This window comes from Mustela erminea, chromosome 4, assembly GCF_009829155.1.
Source record: "Mustela erminea isolate mMusErm1 chromosome 4, mMusErm1.Pri, whole genome shotgun sequence".
In the NCBI taxonomy this organism is placed as follows: Eukaryota; Metazoa; Chordata; class Mammalia; order Carnivora; family Mustelidae; genus Mustela; species Mustela erminea.
In genome coordinates this window covers 139,181,409-139,193,545 of record NC_045617.1, presented here as the reverse complement: position 1 = coordinate 139,193,545, position 12,137 = coordinate 139,181,409, and the positions used below count along the sequence as shown (strand labels likewise).

General features: G+C 43.1%; 1 protein-coding gene across 2 annotated transcripts in view; it reads left to right on the top strand.

Moving 5' to 3' along the window:
- The window catches only part of DTNBP1 (dystrobrevin binding protein 1), a 128,652-nt gene that overhangs the window by 41,937 nt on the left and 74,578 nt on the right, over positions 1–12,137 (top strand). For both annotated transcript variants that reach the window (XM_032341162.1, XM_032341163.1), the window contains exon 6: positions 9,540–9,672. In XM_032341162.1, the coding sequence (XP_032197053.1) occupies positions 9,540–9,672 (133 nt within the window). The remainder of the gene's footprint in view (positions 1–9,539; positions 9,673–12,137) is intronic.

The window sequence follows — 12,137 nt, the reverse complement described above, 5'->3', positions numbered from 1 at the left end:
GTCTCTCTTAAGAAATAAGACTTAGGCACATGAATGTCTTACTGGCATCTAGAATGGTGAGTTCTTTCTGGAAGATTTCCAATTTGCTTTGCTGAGATAAACCAGAGGAATCACTATCTATGGCAACTTCAGCCTTACAAAATGTCTCTCTTAAGAAATAAGACTTAGAAGTCAAAATGACTCCTTGATCCACAGGCTGCAGAACAGATGTGTGTCAGCAGGCATGAGAACAGCATACATCATGTCCATCTCCACCAGCTCCTGGGTGACCTGGTGTGTTGTCAGTGAGCTGTCATATTTTGAATCTTTTTTCCTGAGCAGAAGTTCTCAACAGTGGGCTTGAAATAGTCAACCATGTTGCAAACAGATGTGCTGTCATCAGGCTTTGTTGTTCCATTCATAGAGCACAATGTTCTTAAAGAACCTATAGTCTTCAGAATGGCGAATGAACATTGGCTTCAACGTCAAGTCAACTGCTGCATTGGCCCCTAACAAGACAGTCAGCCTGTGCTTTGAAGGCAGGCATTGGCTTCTCCTCTCCAGCTACAGAAGTCCTGGGGGGCATCTTCTTCCACGACAAGGCTGCTTCATCTGCATTGAAAACCTGTGCTTGGTGCCTGCATTCGTTCTCAGCTCGATCTTCTGGAGAACTTGCTGCAGCTTCTCCCTCCGCACCTGCTGCGTCACCTTGCACTTGGTGTTACAGAGATGGTTTCTTCCTTGAACCAACCTCTGCTGGCTTCAGACTTTTCTTCGGCAGCCTCCTCACCTCTCTCAGCCTCCACAGAGCTGAATAGAGTCAGGGCCTGGCTTTGGAGTAGACTTTGGCTTAAAGGAATGTTGTGGCTGGTTTGATCTTCTGTCCAGACCTCTCAAACTTTCTCCATGTTGACAATATGACTGTTTTGCTTTCTTAACATTCGTGGGTTTGTTAGAGTAGTACTATTCATTTCCTTCAAGAACTTTCTCTTTGCATTCACACCTTTGCTAACTGCTTGGTGCAAAAGGCCTTGCTGCTTTCAACCTGTCTCAGCTTTCATCATGCCTTCCTCACTGAGCTTAATCATTTCTAGCTTTTGATTTAAAGTGAGAGACATATGACTTTTCCTTTCACTTAAATACTTAAAGGCCATTGTATGGTTATTAATTGGCCTCATTTCAGTATTGTTGAGTCTCAGGGACTAGGGAGGTGCGGGGGGAGCGGCCTCTTGGTAGAGAGAACACACACAATATTTATCAGTTAAGTTCGCTGTCTTTTATAGGTGTGGTTCATGGCATCTCAGATCAGTGACAGTGGCAACATCAAAGATTACTGATCACAGATCACCACAGTAATAATAAAGTTTGAAATATCATGAGAGTTACCAAAATGGGACATAGAGACATGCAGTGAGTAAATGCTGTTGGAAAAATGGCACCAGTAACCTTGCTCCAAGCAGGGTGGTCACAAACTTTGAATTTGTAAATAACACAGTATCTGCGAAGCACTGTAAAATGAGGTATGCTCATTTTGAAGAGTTTATTCTGTTTGCTTAAAAATAGCTCAAATCTAGGTGGTTTTCATATCTGTTGCCAGTCTGAATTACCATTAGCATTTGAAATACATGCTGTCTGTGGTTTTCACTGTGCTGCTGTTCTTTGTCTGATACATACAGTTAGTAATTAATGTATACTGCTGTCTACATTATGCTGTATACAGTACTGTCCCAGTGATGTACCCAGCTGTAGAACAGACAGAACAGGAAGTCTGAAGGCCTCCTGTCTGTTTACTTTGAAATTGAGACTTTTAGATAAAAACTTAAACATCTTGGACCGGGTGCTGATATTCTTTACAATAGGAAAATATTTTAAAGCCAAGTTTGGTAGGGTAGGTTATATAAACATATATCTATATCATTAATGTAGTTTATGAGGTTTTTTTTTTTTTTTTTTTTTAAGATTTTGTTTATTTGACACAGAGAGATCACAAGTAGGCAGAGAGGCAGGCTGTGAGGGGTGGGGGGAAGCAGGCTCCCCGCCGAGCAGAGCCCAATATGGGGCTCGATCCCAGGACCCTGAGATCATGACCTCAGGTGAAGGCAGAGGCTTAAGCCACTGAGCCACCCAGGCTCCCTATGAGTTCATTTTAAGGAGTATGTACCATTCCTAGATATTGGAACCCAGTGTTTTATTTTATTTATTTGTTTATTTATTTATGGAACCCAGTGTTTTACATGTTTGCTCGTATATTGCTGGATTCTTTTATTTTTTGGCAGCTTCAGAATCTCTCTTATCACCTGAATACTTTGACATAATAGAACAAGGCTTAAATAGTCAAGCAAATTATTTTTAAAAATTTAAAAACTAGGAAATAGTACCTGACCTGTCTATAGTCCCAGGATTCCCTTAACTTCTTTGAACTTTGTGCTTTTTCCCTGTCAGATCTGATACCGTATCCCGTGGGTCCTGGCATCTTCTGGGCTACATGTCCTTTTCAGTCTTGCTCTGACCTCTAGACCGTCTGCCCTTTAATTACAGAGTAAAGGACTTATGTGATGTGAGCAATCTGAACCTTGATGATGCTTTTAACTGTGCCTTATCTTATAGCTTAATAAACACGACTCCTGATTTACCTGATCCCCAGGAATTGTGATGTGAGACTGGATAATCTCTTCATTTTTTTTTTTTTTTTCCAAATGGAGTGGGATCCATTCATCTCACATAAGCCTGTGGAATAGATAATTACTGGTAGTTTGATGTCTAAAAAAAAAAATGATGACGATACGCTGGGAACTGGAGAATAAGGGCCGTGAACTTCTCTCATATCTGGGTTTGGGTCCCAATACCACAGCCGCATGTGGCAGCCCGTGCAGGCTTCTTGAGCACTCCAAGCTTGTTTCATTGCAGAAAGGGGATGAGAGTTCCTGCTTCAGAGGGTGGCTGGAGGGTTGAACGAGGTGACAGATGTACGGAGAGCACTCAGCTCAGTGCTTAGTACCTAGTGAGACATGTACCGTGTGCCGTGGGCTCTGGGTCGGCGCGGGGACTACAGCACTGCACGGGACTGGGTACCTGCAGATGCCGACATTCTAGCGGAGTCTCTCCAGCCTTTGCAAATGTACAAAACCACTCTTCTTTGACAGAAGGGTTCGGGTGGATGTTACTCAACTGAGCTTATCGTGTAAAACTGGGTAGGATGCAAAGCCACACATGGTAGATCATGTATGAGGAGGGAAAAAAAATGGAATGTTGTCAACCAGCTTCTACAGACGTGCTTCTTCTGACATAACCAGTGTCCTTGTTGTCATAAAACTGGTAAAATGTGTGGAAAGTATTGAATTCTCTTGAACTTCCACTAGAGGGTAGCCTCAGCCTGTTCATGTATTGAAGTTTAACACGTCAAGGGCCCCTCGGAGTTTTTGCTCTCGCTTAGTTTATTTTAAGTGACCTACTTTGGAAAGACTGTTCTCTTCTTCCAGAGCAGAAGAATCTGTGAATTCTTAGATAACAAAGTGCTGTGAGAGTGACAGCCATAGCCTCAGTTTGTATCTTTCTTTTGCTGTGACCTAACCTGATATGTTGTTGTTTGGCTGTCTTTCTGGAATTTGAGAGCCTCTAGCCAGGCGACTGCCCCAGCTACGTGTCTTGGGAACTAGGTTATTATTATCGTCCAGGTTCCTTTCTGGGATTAGGCCCTTCGGGAGGCACATTAACTCTCTTTAGACACCTTTCCATGTGCTCCCCAGATCTCGTCTGTGCCATAACGTTTGCAAGTTAATGCACTTCTTCAAGTTCCCCATCACTGCAGTATCATCGTATTACATAAAAGGGCATTTGAAGACTCTTTCAAGTCTTTTAGTACCTGGCCTCTGTGACCTCTGGGTTTGCAACCAGAAGAGATTTCTCTCTTCTTTGAGGCTACTTGTTTTGTTAGAAAAGTACTCATTAAGTATGAAATAATTTTAGTGTGCCGCCCCATTCTTCATACGTAAGTGGTTCCCCTGCAGATAATACGTATTTCAAACTAATGGCCCAAAGAAAAATGCCAGACAGAATCGCTCTTCCTCTGGGACGGTCTCCTCACAAAGATTTGTGAGGCTCTGTCCTGCACAGCTGTCAGGCATTCCCACATGGCTTTTCACAATAAAATTCCACTGATCTTTTCCACTGATCAGTAAATGAGACATATGCTGTTGTTCGAGCGAGCAGAGTGGTCAAGTCTGAGCTTCCTGTGAAGGTGCCTATGGAGGCCTGCTGGTGTTTTATGCACATGCATTCTGAGTTTGGTTGTCTGCTTCCTCATATATGCGATTCATTTGGTCTTGGAAAATGAGCAGGTTGTGACTGGGACATTTAGTTTCTGCCATTTATATGCAGTATAGGGGCACCTGGGTGGCTCAGGGGGTTAAGCCTCTGCATTTGGCTCAGGTCATGATCTCAGGGTCCTGGGATCGAGCCCCGCATCGGGCTTTCTGCTCAGCAGGGAGCCTGCTCCCCACCCCCACACCCCACGTCTCTGCCTACTTGTGATCTTTGTCAAATAAATAAATAAAATATTAAAAAAAGAATAAATGCAATATAAAATATTCAGGTACACATCACATACATATGCTTGTAATTATTTAAAAGGACTTTTTAAAGTTTTTAATATAAAAAGGGAAGATTTATTTTTGTCAGTATAGCTCTTCTGCATCTGATTACTGATTTCAAGCCAGTCAGAGTTAACATGGAAAATTTCCATTGCTTTTGCTGCTCTAACCCACTGATAAAGGGACCTGGTCTGACATATCAAGAACAAAGTACCATTGTGTTGCCTGATGTTTTCTAACTTCTCTACCTGTGTTTTAATTTATCCTTTTACAAAATTTAGCATAACCTCCTAATATTTAAGTTAGATGACCACAAATCATGCGGTTGCTTTTGTGGTTATTATTTGCTGTTTTAGTGGGATAGAGCCATTCTTAGTTGAGTTCAGTAGACTAGGTATTAGGGGATACAAACATGCAAACATACAGTTAATACCCTTAAGACCCTTCCTGATTCCTGAGAGAGTACTCAGGAATATACAAGTAGTTGTAAAATATCAGGGTTTAAGCTCTGTGCGTGGTTCAGAGGTGTGGAAGCGCAGGAGAGGAGGTAGGGCAGCGAGCACAGGCATCCCGGGAGCAGACAGAGTCAGAGAGACAGGAAGGTGCATGATTTGTCTTAGGGTGGTGAGTGGTCCCGAAGGAAGGAAGTAGTGAGACTGGAAAAGTAGGCTGTGGCCCATGTTGGGGGCGGGAGGAGGAGGTGATAGATATCTGAATTCTAAATAAAGTTCTTAAACTAGATTCTTTTCTCTTTTTTAGATTTTAATTATTGATTTGAGTGAGAGTAGGGGGATAGAGCAGAGGAAGAGAGAATCTTTACCAGACTCCCCCCTCCACCTGCCCTCCCTGCTCCCCCTTGACCCCCTCCCCCTGCAGGGAGCCTGATGCAGATCATGACCTGAGCTGAAGGCAGACGCTTAACCGACTGAGCTACCCAGGCACCCTACACTGGATTCTTCAAGTACTCAGGAAGCTTTAACTTAATAAAAGGAGAGAACAGAAATAGGAATTTGTGGTAGCAATGAAATGGACACTGAGTCTCCCAAGTGTTTTAGATCTAGATTTGCCATTCTGAAACAAGACCATGAAGCTGTCGGTCAATTCTGAAGCGTGTACCTTTTGTTTCTTAGTCGTAGTCCCAGGCTGGTACTAAACCAGTCCCATGTTCCACTTGGTCGCCATTTTATTAACACAAGAGTGAACCAGGGTGGCAAGTTTAGTATGTATCTAGAAGACTGTTTCTCTCCATGAGAAATGAACGGGCCTGCGTAGGTATCAAGTCATTTCCTTCAAGTTTCTGGCCTCACTAGTTCTCTATCACAACAGAGCTAGCCTCTAAATACAAGTTGCTATCTGTCCCAGTAAAAATTAAAAACGTAAATACATATGTGTATGTCCTCAAACACAGAACAAGTATTGATTCCATTACTTACTTTCGTTTTAGCAAAATCATTTGAAATTTAATGCCCCTCACTTACAAGGGATCTTAAGTCTAACAACATAGGTTTGAGTATAATTTATAGGCGTGTCAGTTTTCTAGAAAAAATGAAATTCTCTTGATATTTTGGTCTGTTAGATCCATAGGTGTTCACAACATGATAATTTCTGGTCTGTAGAGTTATTTGCTCAAAATGACTTTTGTATGAGGGGCTCAGTCAGTTGAGCATCCAACTCTTGGTCTTGGCTCAAGTCATGATCCCAGGTTCATGTGATGGAGCCCTGTGTCAGGCTCCGTGCTCAGTGGGGAGCCTGCTTGAGATTCTCTCCCTCTGCCTCCCCGTCTGCTGCCCTCCCTTCCCCTTGCTTGCATGAGTGTGTGTGTGTGTACTCACTCTCTCTCAAATGAATTCTTTTAAAAAAATAAGTAAATGAATTTCATGGAACTCAGCTATTTTTTTTTTTACATTTTTTTTTTCTCTGCATTTTTTTTTTTTTTAAAGATTTTATTTATTTATTTGACAGGCAGAGATCGCAAGTAGGCAGAGAGGCAGGCGGGGGGCGGCGGAAGCAGGCTTCCTGCTGAGCAGAGAGCCCGGTGCAGGGCTCAATCCCAAGACCCCGGGATCATGACCTGAGCCAAAGGCGCAGAGGCTTTAACCCACTGAGCCACCCAAGTGCCCCTTTCTCTGCATTTTTTTAAAAAAGATTTTATTTATTTATTTGACAGAGATCACAAGTAGGCAGAAAGGCAGGCAGAAAGAGAGGAAAGGAAGCAGGATCCAAGCTGAGCAGAGAGCCGGATGTGGGGCTGGATCTCAGGACCCTGAGGTCATGACCTGAGCTGAAGGCAGAGGCTTTACCCCACTGAGCCATCCAGGCACCCCTTTCTCTGCATTTTTTTTAATAGTCAATTATAAATTACTGTCAAGTGCTAAGTTAGGTACACTTTGTATATTTGTATGTAAGTATATAGTGTTTATATGCTGGGCCCCATTGGACCCTTTTGACAGCTTTGCAAGATGTGAACTGTTAGCCCTTTTTTCACTGATGAGTTGTCTCAGGTCATTGTAAGGGGCAGAGCTGGTTTCCAAGCGTGCTTCAGAGCCCTCCTCCTGGCCAGTCCCCCGTATGCTAAGGATAACAACTTAACATGCATGATACTGCAGGAACCAAGTAGCTTAGAGTTAAATGGATTTCATATTAAATTTAATTATTCTAGTTCTTATCACTAATCAAAGTGAAATAGCCTTTTAAATAATCCTATTAGCTATGATCGCCATTTAAGACCCCGTCAAGCTAGTTATAACAGAATGAGCTGAACACTGCTTCTTCAGGGCCAGTAGCCCTAACTCCCAGACTGAGGCGCCTACTTGTTTTTCCACTTAATGTAATAACAGTGAAAACAAAATAACGCAAACAGCAGTTAATACAGTAATATCATTTTGCCAGTTTTCCCACACATGAACTCTCTATGTATCATTCAGGTCATTATTAAAAAACTTGGATTTAATTCCTCGTGGACTGAAATTTAGATTTTGCATATGGTTTCGGGTTAGGCTTTCCATGATCACGTCTCCCATATAGTAAGTCTTTTTTTTTTTTTTTTAAAGATTTTATTTATTTTTTTGACAGAGAGAGATCACAAGTAGGCAGAGAGGCAGGCAGAGAGAGAGAGAGAGAGAGAGAGAGAAGGAAGCAGGCTCCCTGCTGAGCAGAGAGCTTGATGCGGGACTCGATCCCAGGACCCTGAGATCATGACCTGAGCTGAAGGCAGCGGCTTAACCCACTGAGCCACCCAGGCGCCCTCACATATAGTAAGTCTTTTGTGGCCCCGGAAGATAGATTCAAAACTGCCATGAACTGCGTGACCGTCAGCCCTTTGCAGCCCTCGTACAGGTTTACTTACGGTGACCTGTCAATATCTGAGAGTCCCTGAAGTGCTTTTGAAAAGGAGTACTAAACGGTCCTCACGCTTTCACTTTTCAGTAAAATTTTATTTTCCCCCAAATCCCTGTCTTTAAGCCCTAAGTTCTACCAAACAGAAGAGGGAGGTTGGATAGGTAGCCTGGATATTTGTGGAGTTTGCGTCTAATCCCGATGCTACAAAAGCTGCTTTGGGCGGTCCTGCGGAAATCCAGCAGACACATGGAGGAATTAGATGCGCCGTGATTTCATTTAGCTGTTTGTGTGAAGGCGAGACTGGAAGTCTACACAGCTAGCTCGCTCCGTCTCTGCTGCCCCGTCCCTTCCGCACTGGGTGGCTGTGACTTCCAGACTCGAGGTTCCTTCTCTTGCCGGACCTTCCCCTCACCTCCGTCCTCTGTGTTAGGCGCCACTCTGAGTTTCCCGAGCGCTGCATGCCTCACTGCCAGGACGTGGTGTCGTCGAAATAGGGTTCTCCTGCTTTCAGCTCTTTGGCACAAGGACTGTCTTTTTCATCTCTGTATCCAGTGTCTGGCACAGTGCTGCTGGAATTCTCTAAAATCTTGGACCTCTAAAACTTCTCTCCTGTTGGAGGACACAACCAGCCCTCACTTCTACAACTAGGAAGTCCTCGTTCACTAACGCCCGATCAATTCAGAAATCGTTGTAGTGCAGGAGGGACTTGGTTTTGATTCCCAGTTGCCCTTCAGTCGCTGGGTGACCTTGGGCAAAGTGCTGAATTAATTTCTGCCGGCCCTGGTCTTTGGATCTTTTTAAATGAAGGCTTTTACTGGAACATGACCTCCATGTTCCAGTAAAGCTGCCAAGCTCTGTAGCCTAGAGACACAGTAGACACCTTAGTGGTCTGGTGGGCAGAGCTGAGGCTCTTCCCCAGCAGCCTGTGCCCTGGGCTTACCGGGTCTGTGTAGCTCGGCAGCGACTTGTGAAGATTCCCGTGGACCATTTGCCAGGGCAAAACAAATGCTCTGCTCAAGTCACTTGGAATCTCAAATTTTAAATTATGTTTGGTATAATTTGTGTTAATTATAATTTGCTATATTCTCCTTTGAAAATTGATTTATTCACATGTGGTTTATGGGATCATTAGGATATCACATTAGATGAATCACGATGCTCTGTTTCCTCATCACCCTGGTTAGTAGAATATTTAAAGTATTTTGGAAAATTACATTTGCAAATGCTTGAAATATAAAAATAAAGTCAAGATAATTTGAAGTACATCTTAAAGATGGTCAGTATATTTTATTTTGCTTCAAGAAAGCTTAATGAAGAGGTGCCTGGGTGGCTCAGCAGGTTAAAGCCTCTGCCTTTGGCTCAGGTCATGATCTCGGGGCCTCTGCTCAGTGGGAAGCCTGCTTCCCTTCCTCTCTCTCTGCCTGCCTCTGCCTAGTTGTGCTCTCTCTCTAATAAATAAAATCTTAAAAAAAAAAAAAAGAAAGAAAGCTTAATGAAGAATATTGAATAAATGCAAGACAGTTTCAACATTTTAAACTTTGTAACTTTTGGACATTTTTTTTTTTTTCTGTGATCGAAGATTCTGACTTTTTACGTTTGTTTCTATTTTTTTTGGACCTTCTGCACTTCCAGCTCATTTAGAGGCTAGCTTTGAGGAAGTTGAAAACCACCTGCTGAATCTGGAGGATTTATGTGGACAGTGTGAATTGGAAAGATACAAACATATGCAGTCCCAACAGCTGGAAAATTACAAGAAAAATAAGAGGTGAGTTTGAAAAGTTGGTCAGCAGTATTCATTTACATGTTCTTCTTTATAAATTCAGGCCAATATAAGACAAAGGTTACAAAATGTAAAGCTCATTTGTAAGCTTTCCAGAGTATGACCTTTATATACATACGTGGTTTGGTACCACTGTGTGTTGCCATTTTATGGAGATGAGGCTGGGATCAAAGGTGGAGGGAACAGAGCAGCAGGCGGAGCTCTCCCAAAAATTCTGCAGGAGCCCTGGCCTCTTTTCCTCCCAAGTGGCATATCCTGAGCCGCTTTTTCCCTTTTCTTTCCTTTCTCCTCCTCTATTATTAGAGCAGAAAGAAAAGGAACCTGAGCCCAGGCTGGGGAAAGAGGCTTGTGGGGTTTGAAGCTCAGCTTTGTCACACGCTGGTTGTGAGGCTTTGTGCGATTACTTGATCTCTCTTAGCCTCAGTGTCTCTGGTGAGGAGGATACTGTACCCACTTCCTAGAGTTGTGAGCATTAGATGAGGTAAGAGCCATCAGGCCCAGTCAGCTCTGTAAGTATTAGTTATACTCATGACCATTGTCACGGGGCTGATAGGAACTTGATGCAGAGGAGAATCCTGGGGGTGACAGCTTATGGGACCAGCTGTAGCATCCCAGTTCATACAGTGCCACCTTGGGCAGGCTCGGGGGGTTCCTCGTAGCTGATGAGGGTGCTGAGACAGTCCAGGGTCTGCCCTGCACAGAGCAGGGAGTAGAGCCGGTTGGGGTGGGGGGTGTCTGTGATAGGTGCAAGAAAGCAGAAGTTTTGGGATTGGAGTCGGGCTTAGGGCTAAGAACAGATTTGGAGGGAAAGCAAGAAAGATCAGCTGGGCAGAGTACCCTGTGGGTTTTAAGATTATTGGCAAATTGAGTTGTTCTGGATCCAGGGTGTAGCGGTCAAGGAAGAGTGGGTTGTTGACATGGACAGGAAGTGCTGATCACTGGCATACAGGAGGTTCAAAAAAAAAAAAAAAAAGCGAAGCTGATATGTGGGTATTATAGATGATCACACTGACATCATAGTTTTCCAGAATAATGCCAAGGGATGGGCGGAGATGAAACTGAGTATTCTGAAATTTTGGGTCAGGTCCAGGTCTAAGACCCTAGGGCTGGGTCTTAGATGTTAATGAGCCAGAAGAATCACCTGGGCAGTGTTTCAAATGCAAACTCCTGGGCTCCATCGTTGGACAGCCCCAACTGACAAGTTAATTCCAATGGTTTTGCTGTAGACAAGCCTTCCAGGCGATTCTGTCACGGGCAGTTCAGGGAGAGACCTTTTAAGAGACAGCCAGGTGGGGGTGAGATGGGGTGGTGGGCAGGCTCTACACAGAAGAGCTTCGAAAGAAGCCCCACAGGGGCTGTGGATAAAATTGCTTGGAGAAGTTTATAAGTATATGAATTTTTCTGGAGGTGCTTTCTGTAAATTGCATTGGCCTACAGAGATTACAGGACGGTATGTGGCAGCCTTAAGAATGGAGTCCTTTTCACAGATAGGACTTCTGAATGAGTGGGTGAGCGCTGGGACCCAGGGGCTTTCAGACTCAATCACGGGGCATAAGAGAGAAACTTCCTCTCCAGAAGAGAAGAGAACTCACCCAAGATACCAGAGTTCGAGATGGTCAAGTTAGAGATGGTTTGGCTTGTCTGTAATTTTAAATGAAAAAGTAGGGAAATAGTCTGTTGTCAAAGTGTTAATCATGTAAAGACGTTTATTTATAAAACAGTAGGTTTCAAGGAGCACAATAGGAAGGCTTAGAATTTTGAAAGGAAACTTCTGCAGGAAATCGGGCAGCATGTGTACAAGTCTTGTGAACCCTAGAAGTTACATGGTTTTCTCATCTGTAAAAGGGAGATACTACAGGACCTTGTAGGGGTATGTTAAGGATTCGGTTGGTAACGTGCTAAGAATAGCGCTCAGCACGGGGTGAATGCTGTGTCCCTTGGCCTGCACTGGCTGACCTGTATGAGAACGTGTACAGCTGGACTGAGGGGTATTCTGTATTTGTACAGTTACGTTGTTCCGCTAGTTGAACACAGGAATCGTATGAGTATCGTGGTTTTTCTATTCCATATTAACACATATGGAATAGAAAAACCACGATACTCATACTCATATTAACATATTGATTATTTGAAAAAGGGTATCTGGTACTTTAGTATGTAAAATTCAATTTCAGATGTTTATAACCTGATTAGATAGAAAAGAGTAATAGGATTTGGAACTATGAGGTTTTATATCTTTCTTTTCTTCACTTTCACCCAGTGACTTAAATGTATTTTAATTAATGCATTATAACTTATATGTTATAAAATGAAAATTACTTTTAGTATTTGGAGAGCAGAACTGCCTGTAATTTAAGTGAAAGTCAAAATTTGTACTGAATGGGTCTTAATACGTTTCATGTAATTGAAATGACATAGCATTTGTCTTTTAAGAGATAGAATTATCTCTT